Consider the following 14,230-nt stretch of genomic DNA (forward strand, 5'->3'; position numbering starts at 1 on the left):
TAATGCACGTCAAAACTAAAATGTATAACCGAACTAATGGAAGAAAGAAATTTCCATTATGACAGTCACTTGAGTGTTCAGTGTCACTTGTGAGTCGTCTATAAATACGGCCATTAACTGTCTTGCGCATCAACACAAATGTCAAGGTTCGTTAACCTCAGGCACCCCCAGGACCGGTTGCGAGCCTATTAGCTCACACCAACAGGGTTCATCCTTGCACTTAAATCATCATCCTCACTGAAACCGGTCCTGGGGGTGCCAGAGGCTGGCAAACCTCGAAACGTGCACAATCTTACATTAAATAAAATCAATGCTAGAGTAAAACTTTAATATATTCTTTTAGCACTTAACTGACAGTAAGATAAATGTTGTCCATGCCTCACTTAAATTAACAATTATGTCAAAATCACCAGACGATTCGATGTGAAATATCTCGGAAACCGTAACAGATGTCGACTGCAAATACGTACACATTTTTTGTTGCAAACATAAGGGATAATGAGATGTTGACAACAGAATGACCATATTTGAAAAGCCAAAATAGTTCTGATGCTTTAAATGGCTTCGCACTATCGCAGCTAGCGCCCTCTAGGAACTGCAAGCTAAGTAATGGGAAATTTCGTTTCATGGATCTTAAAAACCCCACGCCCAAATCTTGGTGGATATAATAAAGTTAGTTAAGTATCAATTTTTAACCCCTTTTACCCCAACACCCAAACACTTTTACACCCTGTATCTTCTGTTAACTTTCGAATAAGAGAAATTTGCTCGAAGCGCAATATTTTGCGTTTCTGTTGACCTGTGACGTCCATGCCTCGCCCATGGACATTATTTCACCAAATAATAACGTCGATATGACGAGATAATCACGTCGGTATGACTTGAAATCACATAATTGAAACATTGCTCTTTGTTATTTTCACGTTTGGTGCTGGCTGGATCGAACTTATGTGGAAGATTTCATATGGTTCATTTTAAAAACTACTCGCACTACCTGAGTATTTACAACTATGACAGCCTGCATCGAACGTGATAATCACGCGAAAACCTAACTTCACTTGACTATGTCAATGTGCTGGCTGGGATAAATTGAATTCTGAACGTATTCTACATATATTCACCTGTGCTAGACTTACCTGGAGTCTTTAAACGCTGGATGCATCTCTATGTATCTGTTGATGATGGTGCCCACAATTTCGGGATCGTTGCATAGATGGCAAATCGCTGCTCTCAGAAAGTATTCTTTCGCGTTGTATTGAAGCAATGAGCTGGATAGATCAAAGCATGCGATATCCTAAAAAAAATACAGTCAAAATTGATAATTATACATAGTGACMCACGTAATATGAAGGCAYTCGAGTGGGTGCATTGTTGCACCATTTCCCGACTTCGACCTATTTTCCAATAAAATTATAGGTAAAATGCAATTTAATTTGCTTTTCAACGTAAAACATTTTATTTGCAACATTTAAAGCTTCTATTGCATCTAGTGGACGAGCTCCAGKGCGTTGRAAAAAAATGGATCACTCGCTCCTTTTCACAAGATTTCTGGSTACTGCAGGTCGGACCAAAACGCATCCAAAGGACGACCGGCCCGCAGACTACACACTATTATAAACACACGACGGCCTAACGGATCGTTACGGTTGGTGCGAGGAGTGGAGATGTCTTTGCTGAGCAGSTCTAAGTGCGCGAAAGARGAAGCAAGAGAGCTCAGGYTGGGGCCGGCCTGACATAACGACGCCGTAACGCATTCCAACCGATTCTCACTATGGTACAAGAAGCWAACACTTCAAAAGCTTCTGACATCCTTTAAAAATKAAAAATATTGCTTCCTAATTTCAGGTCTYCCTAGACCAAAGATTCATATTTCAATATACATTTTCAGTCAATTTTTATTCATATTCATATTAAATAGCCGCACTGTATGTAAAAACGGTAAAGGTAATGCTGGTACCTGGAACATTTTGATAGCCTTCTGATACTTTCCTTCGAGGGCCGCGAATTCTGCCACCTTTAAAATGCATTTGTTGGCGATGGAATGATGGTTTTCCTCATGCAACAACTCGGCCGCCTGCTCATAGTGGCGAATAGCCCCAGCCAAGTCTCGTTCGTCTTCCATAAGCTCAGCAATGGTCTGATGCAGCTTAGCAGCAGTCAAGAACCTGCCTAACAATAGCAGATAATCTCACAAATTTGGTTCGAATTGCAGTCGTTTGTACCCATCTCGGAGTACATTTTCAGTGCTTTCAGGTAGCATTCGATGGCCATCGAGTAGTCACATTTTCGGAAGCAATTTGCCGCCTCGGAGTAATTAATGGCGCCCTCCAGGGTGTCTTCGGTTTTGCTGTGTAGGTCAGCGGCGTCGGTGAARGCCAATCCAGCTTGCAGCCAGTTTTTGGCCATTTTGAACAGGTTTCCCGCTCTGGTGTAGTATTCGATGGCTTCTATGGTCTAAAATTGAAGTTTRCAAAATGATTTATTAAAGTAGAGAAAAATGAGTGAACATTCGTATTGAAAACTAGATACAGCACATTAAGCAARTKTTATTTTCTTATGAGACAATTATTTGATTTTTTTCCATCCARCAGTTGAAAAATGAGAAKAATTTTACYAATCATATTTTAAAGCTTTTGAAGCTCAAAAGTATTTGTTTAACTAAAACCATTACAAAAAWGATRCRGTTTTATAATAAARGTGAAGTCTCACAATTTTAAGAAAATTAGGCAAATAATGAACAAGTAGGATTMAATACTGTTAGTTAAATTGGTAGTATTCTCAAAGTATTCACTAACAAAAACCAATAAAACTCAAAACAATTTTTTTTATTATAAAAATTCTAGTACCGCCGTCTGATTTTAGGCGCTGGTTCATCACATTCTTTTTAGGTCAAGGCCGTCAAATGAAATTAATGGAAAATACAAATATTTTTCCTTCAGCCGCAAAAAGTTGGCGACTATTTCAGCAGATAAGCACTCAGTCACTTCTCATGCAAAACAAGTATTTCCCGTTTTCCCGGTGAAGTCAACGAGCACAGCCCTTGACTTTTGGATCACACATATCGTTAAAAAAGTTAATTGGAACTTCTTCATCCGAATGTTCACAATGCGCGTTTTGCTTGACGTCATCAACGACTAGACACCCAAGCACTTTCATCGCTTGACTCACGATACACAGAACGAAACACAGATAAAGACTGATATAGACAGCCCTCTCTCCTTTACTAGACACAGGACAGAGATGCATCAGCGTTATTTATACTGTTGGACAGTTCAAAATTTTCCCCTCAAACCGAAAAATCAGCTGTGAATACAGGAACCTGTAGTTTCCATTTCTGGATTGGTATAGATTTCTACTTCTGGGTTTCTATAAATTTTTCTTACTAGTATTGGATTGGGGGCATACTTTCACCGAGATTAAGAAATCCTTATCCAATCAGGCACATTGATATATAAATACATCAAATTGAAGATTAACAATTCTTAGTCCCAATTAAAGTGTTTTGCAATGAGCTCATAACAAAAATTCTATAAGCAATTACAAATTTTAATATTGATCAAAACTTAGATAACAAAATACAGTTAACAGTTTTACATTGATAGACGAGTATTTTCGTTTATCCACAGATTATTCTATTGTGTACAAATACAATTATAGCAATTTGCATTGACACTTTAATTTCATTTTACTTTTGTTGCTCTTCTTCAATCCAAAAAATCATGCTAATCGCAAAATAGAACTGGTAAAAATTAAAAAATACAGATAATAGTTTTACATTAATAGAAGAGTAATTAGGTTCAGACAACCTTACTTGTCTCTTATGCGAAAATTTTTTGTGTGTGGTTTTATCACGTGATCCCTAGCGTCTTCAATGCCTCAAGTCCAGAACAGCGGCATCACCTGTATGTATAGAACACGAAATAATAAAATTGTTTGCTCCCATCCTTATCCAAAACGCATTTGTTACGTGGTTCAGGCTTTACTTTGTAAATCCGTCAGACGGTCCTTAACCACTACCCTTCTGGCGGATCTGAAGCCTGAATCCGTAAAAGCGCACTCATTCGAACGCTCTAGAACCATAAAGTTTAGTTTATTGCCCTTGCAATGTTTGATTCCAAATCCTGTGAAGAAACTTGCAAGTGTTCTAAGAAAATTGATACAGTCCACTCCAGTGAAATCAACAGTTCAGCGTAAACGATAACCGACCGCAAATATATGGGTTAAAAGGGTTGCAAGCGCTCACAAAAATAATCGAAAGTATTTCATTTAAACACCAACATGCCTTTACATTTTTGCGGGRTTTTAAGCCATAATTATACCGTAATTACCGTCTTGAAGGCACATCATAACACTGARGAGCGAAACGCTACTGGGCCTTCCCTCGATCAACTCAGCACCTACTCTCTTGRCTGACGTAGGACAAGTCGAACTCCTGCTGTATGCGCTGGTTGAACAGGTGTACCTTCAGCTTTGCGGCGTCAGYGACTTGATCAAGGAACTGGAATCCTTGTTCTTCGACACGCGTACTCTTTTYCAACGTCATTTCGAGACTCTGATCGCTAAAGCGACGAGTCGGAACATCGACAACGTGCTCGACGAGGTCAACTTGGATGGAGACATGTTCGAGTTTGAGAAACTGGACTTTGACAAGTTCAAACTCCTCCTGGCGGCACTTAGCATGAGCGATCCCTACTACTACCTGTACTGTGAAAGCATATGGAAGGAGAACGACAATGAAACCGTCAACTTTCACTGGTATATTTCAAGTTATACCGCCATTTATACCAAGTAGAACGTTATTCGGCTATTGTAGAACCCAATTTTACAAAAATATACTTGGAACAGCTTGTTCCTGGTATCTACCGCAAATGTACAATCCGGCCTTAATCGTGTACATATTTCTTGTTGGAGACGATCAAAAACGCTTTCATAAGGCGATAAATTTCACTTTCTGCGGAAACACCAACATTTCCAGCCAATTCTCCGCGCATTTTGCGGCATATTCCTACACGTATTGTGGTATCAATATCCCATTTTTCACAAAGATACTTTGTTTTCTCTGTTGCCTCTTCATAGGGCTTATTTCGAATTTAGGCTGGTTCAGTCTCTAATAATCATGGAACGCTTCTCTAAAATTCATTCTAGGATCCTGTAATCTGAGCTGGACACTATCAATCCTCCTTAAGATTTCGTACCAGAAATTAACTAAAGTTATGAATATTGTAACGGAAATGGCCTGGGGTACTCACGTTTGTAATAGGGGGATCGAAATTCATGGTATTTCAGTAAATGGGAGCCCCCTTTGCACCCCATTTACTGTTAAATATGACAATGGAGAAAACTATATAAGCGGCGACGAGAACCACAAGGGGGGAGTAAAGTGACAGCAGCGACCGGGTGCAGAAGAGGTTAAACCCCGCGAGTTATTGTTTGTGAAGTTATTTTATTAAGTTAGCGTCATTTTAAAAGTTAGTTTGTTACTGTTCCGTATTTAAAGTGATACCGAACTTCTTTTTGGAATAATGCGCACTTCTTTGGGCTTAACTTCAGGTTTGCAGCTTTTAATTTGTTGAACACTTGCTCGATGTTCTTAATCTGATCTTCAAAGGYTTTTCCAAGTATTATAACGTCATCCAGGTATACAAGACAAGTCTTCCAGGTTAATCCTTGTAATACGGTCTCCATTAGACGCTCWAAAGTTGCTGGAGCATTGCATAGTCCAAAAGGCATTACATTAAACTGCCAAAGTCCAGTTCCAGTTGAAAAAGCAGTTTTCTCTTTGTCTTCGGGGTKCATTCGTACTTGCCAATATCCGCTCWTCAAATCCAGCGTGGTTAACCATTTTGAGCCCGACAGTGTGTCAAGTSTATCATCGATACGGGGCAAAGGAAAACTGTTTTTCTTCGTGATGTCGTTAAGCCTTCGGYAGTCAACGCAAAATCGGCTGGAMCCATCCTTTTGCTTGACCAGGACTACGGGTGACGTCCATGGACTTTGTGATGGTTCAATTACTTCGTGCTTCTCCATGTCTGCTAACATATGAGCCAATTCTTCCTACTTGGAAAGTGGAACTCTTCGAGGAGGCAGTTTAATTGGAGCAACATCGCCAGTATTTATGCGATGCTGAACTACATCTGTCTTGCCGAAGTCATCTTCAGAGAGTGCAAACACGTGCAAATTTATTTCCAAAAGGTTGACCACTTGGTGCGCCTGAACTTCGGTTAGGGTTCTCGAAAACTTGTCTGCCAAATCCTTCAACGCTTGAGGGAGGTTCTTGGGAATCAGCCTTTTTCAATGTAAATCTTCACAGGCGACAATCGTGCATTCCGGTTACCAGCTACCAAGTGTCTCTCCTTCCTTCAATAGTTGGCTATGCTCAGTTACATTCATCAGACGTACAGATACAACGTGATTTCTAATTTTTGATAAAGTTGTTGCAAGCACAATACCTTTTGTGCATGATTTTGATTCAGGATCTCCTTCCATTATTACGACATTCTCGTCAAACTCGTCTTTATAAGTAGCCAAGGCAAGGCAATCAGTTCAGTTTTTCCCGGAATTTCGTAATCTTCGAACAGTTCAATTTTTCTAGCTCCTTGGGCATATGCCGTTGGGCTCGAAAGAACAATTTCTTCATTTCCACATCTTAATACTCTTTGAGGTATGTCCAAGATAAAACGTTGATTTTCCATCAGGTTTAAGCCAAGTATAACATTATCGATAATATCCGCAACAAGAACCAGGGGGGTAAAGGTTGCCAAATGCGTACCTTTGATGGGTATATTTTCTCCATTTGCTGATTCCAAAACATAGTTCATTCCAGTACTTCTTCTTTCACTCCGATGGTGGCAATTAAAAAGTACATCAGGTCTTACGATGGTGTGAGTTGAGCCAGTATTCAAAATCATCTCAGTTTCTCGGCCACATACTGTCCCTGGTACTACCAAGCTGGATCCAGTGTTCTTGAGCCGAGAAATCGTAACCTTGATAGCAGATGGTGGGGCTTGGTAGCACCTAGGCGGCTTTCGCCCGTCAAAGCTGACTATTTTTGAGTTTTCCTACTGTCTTCCTGGAGAAGCGGTTCTTGATTCAAAATTTCTGGTCTTGAAACTTCGGTAATATTTTTGAATATGGCCTCCTTCTCCGCAAGTCCAACAGGTTGTCTTCTCTCTTAGTTTTTGGCGTCTCTCGAAGTCGCTTGGTCTTTGATAATTATTATCACCTGACTTTTGAAGACTCTCATTTCGAAGTTCCTCTCTAATCATTTCTTTTATCAGTTTCGCTTGTCTTGGTTCTTCGCAGTCGTCATCACACCTCATAAACCTAACTCTTGATGAAGGTCTGGTGGCGGTCTTGGCAGCTTCATATTCCAAAGCACGAGCAAGTGTTTGCGAAAGGTCTTTAACGTGGTTTACACGTAGGTGCGTTGATATTTCCGAATCATAAATTCCATTATCAAATGCTTCGACTGCTAGCTCTTGAATGATCTCCTCAGGTAGTGGAAGAAGTGGTGGTTCAAATTCTTGAATGGTTTCACTGTTCTTTTGTCGTCTGCTTCTAAGCTGGGTTTTGTAGACTTCTTTCAAGTGTGTGTCACCATACCTCATTTGAAAAATTTCGAGCATGGCCTGATAGTTCTTACGGTCATCTTGTGGTATTGCTCGTAAAATTTCCGTTGCTTCGCCTCGTAGGGAAATAATAAGTGCTGTTGCCTTCTCCTGATCATTCCACCCGTTAACTACTGCAGCGGCTTAAAATTGACATAAATATGTGGACCATGCGACTTTACTATCGAATGTTGGCGGCTTCAGTTTACTGCGGCTTGAAGAATGCGTCTCAGTTTTTATTCTATCAGATCCTGCATTGTACCGGGTTACTTCTTGTCTAATTTTGATTATTTCTTCTTCCACATGTGCGTGAAGTCGGCATATATTTTCATCAACTTTGTCTTGAAACTTTATCTTTTCATCTCTAACATCGTTCTGTAACTTCGTATGGTCTTCTTTCAGAATCTTCTGGAACTCAACACTGTCTTCCTCAATGTTCTTTCATTTTGCTCATTTCGCCTTTCATCTGCATGAGCAGTGAAATCGAACTGGGGTTCTCCATTGCAGGGTCTTTCTTCTTTGATTTACTTCTTGTTTCCATCAAAATTCAACTTGGATTCTGGTAAATCCCACTTCTGACACCAAATGTACCGTGGATGGCCGGGTATCAGACTCTTTCTTCAAATTCCCACTTTTATTCAGCTCGGTATAACTTTAAATACGGAACAGGAACACACTAACTTCAAAATTACCGTCAGCTTTACAAACAATAACAAACGGAAAACTCGGCCTTCCGACTTGCGGGGTTGAACCTCTTCTGCACCCGGTCGCTGCTGTCACTTCACTCCCTCCCTGTGGTTCCCCTCGCCGCTTATATCTTCCATTGCCAGTGTCATATTTGACAACAAATGGGGCGCAAAGGGGGCTCCCATTTACTGAAATACCATTAATTTCGATCCCCCAATTCCAAACGTGAGTACCCCACGCCAAGAGTTAGTATCTTTTGCAACAGAATTGTAGCTTCACTTCTGGCGTCGCTTCTAGTGGTAGTTTTGGCCTGAAATGACCAAGGGATAGAAAGAATACCAGCGAAGCAATATAAGTGGAAAATAACTCAAAGCTTATATTTAAGAGTAAGAAACGTTTGAAGCAACGAAACTCGAGAAACGCGAAAATGCCGGAGTTCAGGACCCGTTTAAACGCAAACATGCAATTCCCATTCTCCATTCTCCCTTAAGTTTCTAATTTCTGAAGTTACACATTTTTTTTAAATAAATCATTTAAAAAACAGTTTTTTTGGACATGTTCGACTACCAGCGTGCGTGTGATAGAACAACTAAGACGCCACTTTCTAGCTAATGGCACACTTTGTTGCTACTGTTTTTAAATTCCTCTATGGTTATTTGTTTTTCTCGAAAGTCACGTTTATGCGCCGATTGGAGGTTCCAAAGCTAAACCATGTTGACTGATCCCAGTCAACTGTTTTATAGGATTTTAATGGTGTCACAATTTAAAATCGCACATTGCTGCTTCCACATTGTCCTGCTGATCGATTGGCCCCATTTTAAGCGCAGTTCCACGCAACGAGACTATCAGAGCAGCAAGCAGATCCCCATCAGAATTATCCACACCTTAATGAGCGCTCATTCAAGCTCACTGATTTGATCAATATTTAGCGAAACCACTCTAATATCGTCCAGCTAGAGAAAGTGCATATTTCAGATTTGTTCGCACCATTGCAAAGGCAGCAGCAACTTCTGAACAGTGCCGCACGCTTCGGAAAGCAATTATTGGCTTGCCCCCGTAACAAGCTATTTAAGTCGTCAGGAGGAACTTGGAGTATTTGAAAAAAATATATTTTTGCTTTGTGCTCGGTTTTTTTCGCGTCAACATGCAGCTGTGTGCTCGGTTACCTGCCCTTAACATGAAAAAGCGGAAACCAGAAGAAAGGTAGTGAACACGCAATGTTGGCTTTTTTTAAGGTAAGTCGCTTACTCTTGCCGCCGCCACTCACCCATTTTCCTGCCTCCCCGACTTACCTTGTTGCCCCTTCCGAATAGAGTCCGAAAAAATCCCCCAGGATTCAGCTTCTTCACGGCCTCGTCCCGCAGCTGAATGGCCTTGTTCTCGATATGCGATGCCATGATTTTGCGGAAATTTATCAGAAAAACGTACGACTGTGACAGTGGCTTACCAGTGACAAAACGCTCAAACTTACCTGTATCCCAAAAAAAATCACTGGCATGGAGAACGTGCACCGACAAGAGTCGAAACTCGATGGCAAGAAGGGCCCGGTCGACATGAAAGAGATGATCAAAGCATCTAGTGCTTTCTCGGTAATCGTTCCAAATTCGTTTTAAACGCGCTCTAACTTGCCTTCTAGAGGACCAGAACCCGAAGCGGCTACGCTGAAACGTTGGAGAAGCTGAGGAAAGAGTTCTACGACCGATGGGAGAAGAACAACCCCTCACCGACCGACGGGTTAAACCAGTTTGACCGGCTGAAGACTCTGGGCACTGGGTCCTTCGGACGAGTGGTAAGTTTGCTGCAAGAATAATGCGAGCCATTTTGACTGGTTGGGGGGCAGTTTCTAGTGCAGCACCAACAAACCAAAGGATACTACGCAATGAAGGTGATCGACAAGATCCGCATCGTGAAACTGAAGCAGGTGGAGCACACGCTCTACGAGAAGAAAATCCTGGAGTCGGCACGGTTCCCGTTTCTAATTTCTTTGGAGTTTTCCTTTAAGGACAACAGCTTCATTTATTTGCTCATGCCGTTCATCAACGGGGGCGAAATGTTCACTCACTTGAGAAAGTAAGGGAAAAGTGATAATGAAACATTCGTCAATAAAGCGCTGATTTCAGGGCGCACAAGTTCGATGAAAGCTTGTCGAAGTTCTACGGGGCTCAAGTGCTGCTCGCTTTGGAGTTTCTTCACTATTGCGACGTGATTTACCGGGACCTAAAGCCGGAGAATATCCTCATTGATATGAAGGGGTATCTGAAAATTGCTGATATGGGATTTTGTAAGGTAAGGGAAGTTTTCGTTAGTCGAAGCCCCAATTTCTGCCACATAACTAAAGAGAAAAAATTAGCTTTTGGGCTAAAAACACCAGAAACATGGGGCTTTGGACCAGATCGACAAGAAGCCATAAAACTTGCTGGAGAGTTTACTACAAAAAATTATTCAAAAACCAATTTAAAAAACGGCATACTGCGAAAGAATGCGCTTAAGTAGATCTTAAAATATGTCTGTTGGGTCACATTGACGGTCTTCTCAAACAGACATGGGTAACACTGTGTTGAGTTGCGCTGTGGAGTTGGAGCCGCTCTGCGCGTTACGCGTTATAACTCATCGCGTCTCACTGCGCCGCACCTTGATTAGCGCTTTAACCTCATTCAAGATAACAGACGCCAACATTTTCCACTTGAATTAATCTGTACCTTCGTCGTGCATTCCTTCCTAATTTGTCTGTTACCTTAAAATTTGCAAAAGTAAAAATTCGGCTTTCCAGCAAACCAGCAGATTTTGTGACGAACAATATGTTTCAGATTGTTAAGGGACGAACTTGGACCCTCTGCGGCACACCCGAGTACATTGCGCCAGAAATCATCCTCAGTAAAGGATACGGTAAAGCTGTAGATTGGTGGTCTTATGGAGTGCTGCTTTTCGAAATGTCCGCCGGATATCCTCCTTTCACGTCCGGCGATCCMATGAAGGCWAGTACCCATTTTCTGTCAATTTCCACTATGGTCCTCATTATTCGATCTTGTAGGTGTACGAGAAAATMATTTCGTGCAAGTATAAAACACCTGCGTTTTTCACCTTGGAGCTGAGCGATCTAATTCGAAACATGCTRCAGGTGGATCTCAGTCGCAGGTATGTAGGTATATTAACCGCTTTTTGTAGTTTGACGAKGCTTCGACTTTCTTCTCGTGAACCGAATACAGGTTGATTCAAAAGTGGCGTCATTCCTTTTAAGGGGTGATAGAGGCTCCCTTGGGGAGTACGAGAAAAATATTGAAAAGTTTTTTTCGATAAATTCTAGAAGATATTAACAGTTGAAGATCGAATTTCAACTTTGTTATTAGGCATTATTTTTAAARTGTTCCATGTTTAATTTGAAGCATATTGGAATACTTAAGCATTCAAAAAGAAAAATTACGATCTTTGYTTCAAAGTAYGAAAATKTTTACTATTAAAACAGTACTCTTCTACAATTTTTTGATTAAAAGTTGAAGCGGCAATCATGTTTTTTGTCATCRACAGATAGTTACAGGTGAATAGTCCTTGTCAATAATAACAATAATTTGTCAAACTGTGACTTACTTTGAAGCTCCTTTCACGAATTGGCGGATATGCGATATGGTAATAGGTTCCAAAGTACGGTTCCAGAAGAAACATGTTTTYCAAGTTTTTCATTAAAAATTCGCAATGATGATGATGGTAGCAATAGTAATGATAAATAATGATTTAGTTTATTACAAAAAATAATTCTTAGCTAATTTTTATTTAAACATGAATTAACATTTAGGAATATTTTTTTGCGTGGGTATGCTTTTTACTAAGTCTAAGTCTTCGCTCGTTTATGATAGCACCCGCTTTGGAAAATAATCTCCTGCATGGAACAGAAGTACGAGAGGAGAGTGATTCCAGGAAGATAGTGGACGACAATAAATGTTCGGGTTCTAGACACAGAGAAACAAGTATTGAACATATTTGCAGAAGAGCCTTTCAGAGCCACTCAGAACATTGCACAACAACTGACACTTGCCCAGGCACCAAATAACTACCAGCTGCATTCCTACCACGTATGTAGGATACACATTAAACCAATAGATTACTGAACACCGGTATAAATTGAGCAGAAGTTAATTAACCGAATACGAGAAGCTGCTCGAGAAGAGAACATAATAAGCTGATTATACAGGCACTTGTTTGGAGTTACAGACTCAAATAATTGTAAAAAAATAATGTTTTGGTAATTTGTAAACGAATTAATAATTCGAGGTTATGAGTTTCAAAGTATATATAGATATTTTAAGGAGGAAACACATACCTGAAGCTATTATAGCAACTATCAAACAATTAAACGTCAACACTTCGACTCATCTTAATGAACCAGAAACTGACAGAGGAAATTTCAACGCCATCGGGGATTAGACAGGAAGATTCTCTAAGCCCTCAGCTGTTTTACATCATAATAAGTGAGATAATTAGTCACGGCAAGAACTCGGGCAGAGGGTACAAACTTACAACTGGCAAAATAAAAATAATTTGCTACGCCGACGACGCTGTGATCATAGCTGAAAGCGAGCACCACCTTCAAAGGCTCTTGCACTCATTTTATGCCAAGGCTATGGCCTACAACATGCAAATATTCACTACCAAAACAAAAACACTCGTAATCGCTAAAGAGCCCGTCAGATGTAAACTCGCACTCGATAGTCATTTAGTAGAGCAGGTAATGGAGTTTATCTACCTGGGAGTGCAAATAACCTCCAGTCAAAACAGAGGCAATGAAGGTCCAAGCAAACAAGGCTAGCAGGAAGCAGGTGCTCCACGAGAAGGAGTATGGAACAAGGCTAAAACTAAGATCTATAAAACCTGCATACGACCGATACTGACATACGCTACAGAAACCCGAGCAGACACCAGTCGAACCAAAAATATCCTGCGCACAACTGAAACGAAAATACTGAGGGATATAGCAGGATACACCCTAAGAGACAGGAAAAGTAACACTGACATAAGAAGTCATAAGAGTGCGAGATAGAGGATATAGTCAGATGGGGACGGAAGCGTCGTAGAGCCTGGAATGWCCACGTCACTAGAATGAATATGGACAGGGTAGCAAAAATTGTCCKAGACGGGTTTCCACAGACACTCCGACCACTGGGCAGACCTCCCAAAAGATTGAAAGAAAATTAAGTTGTAAAATACAAGCCTAATGCTTAAAATATGCGGAAGAAGAAGAAGAGTTTCGAAATAGGTTYCGTCATTCAACGATTACTGTTGATTTTACCTCCTTGTCTATCTTATTGTCAGTTTCCCTATTTATCCATGGTTACCGGAGTTTTAAATAATTGCRAAGCAACAAGTATTTACGTAATGTTAATTAGGCAGATTACCCTGAAAAACGTTGTTGCCGTTTTTCTAATTTAGTTTTTTGAAAATTTSTCAGTTTTTAATAACAATAATTTTCTTTCTGTACTTCTAAAACGCCACCAGACTACACCTCCAGAGAAATGACGCCAATTTTGAATCACCCTGTGTTATTTGCCTTTATTCTCGGTGGAAAATAACCGGAAAAGATATAAAGTTTTGGAAAAAACGGCTTTGAAACTGTCGTCAGAACAGTCAGCTGACAATCAGAGGAAAAATAAATTTTTGCCCTCGAAGATGAAACCGGTACACAAACGAATAATAGGGAAACGTTACGAGGAGATCCGCGCAGGGGCATGTCACCTGAAGGTCTTAAATCAAGGGTCATAAGAAATATCAGACATATCCGTTGATAGGTTTGGAAACGATGGCCGAATAGTTGAATAAACAAGCGATTTTACCGGTTGTTAAACAAGCAGTATACAATTTTCGGATTCACTCTAAGGTCCGTATTTATAAACGATGCTCAAGCCTGAGTCGAGTCTCAAGTACGAGACTTGGCTTCGGCAAGTATC

At 40.5% G+C, this 14,230-nt stretch overlaps 2 protein-coding genes across 2 annotated transcripts; one reads left to right on the forward strand and one right to left on the reverse strand.

Annotated features, from left to right (window-relative positions):
• Positions 1-1,136: 1,136 nt before the first annotated feature.
• LOC109540410 (alpha-soluble NSF attachment protein) lies at positions 1,137-9,759 on the reverse strand (the record flags this gene model as incomplete). The annotated part of the gene is given in 4 exon segments (XM_019908774.2): positions 1,137-1,294; positions 1,958-2,169; positions 2,223-2,454; positions 9,587-9,759. Coding segments are annotated over 4 exon segments (707 nt in total), but the record flags the coding sequence as incomplete, so codon positions are not given.
• A 31-nt stretch (positions 9,760-9,790) lies between these two features.
• LOC109540409 (cAMP-dependent protein kinase catalytic subunit 1) lies at positions 9,791-11,823 on the forward strand. Its single transcript, XM_048662610.1, has 7 exons — positions 9,791-9,883; positions 9,931-10,083; positions 10,135-10,364; positions 10,415-10,580; positions 11,102-11,269; positions 11,326-11,429; positions 11,820-11,823. The coding sequence occupies exons 1-7, from the start codon at positions 9,791-9,793 to the stop codon at positions 11,821-11,823; spliced, it is 918 nt and encodes a 305-aa protein (XP_048518567.1).
• The last annotated feature ends 2,407 nt before the right edge of the window (positions 11,824-14,230 follow it).

The sequence above is a fragment of the Dendroctonus ponderosae genome, unplaced genomic scaffold (genome assembly GCF_020466585.1).
Source record: "Dendroctonus ponderosae isolate FM_Combo_2020 unplaced genomic scaffold, Dpon_F_20191213v2 Dpon_F_20191213_11, whole genome shotgun sequence".
NCBI classification, from domain to species: Eukaryota; Metazoa; Arthropoda; class Insecta; order Coleoptera; family Curculionidae; genus Dendroctonus; species Dendroctonus ponderosae.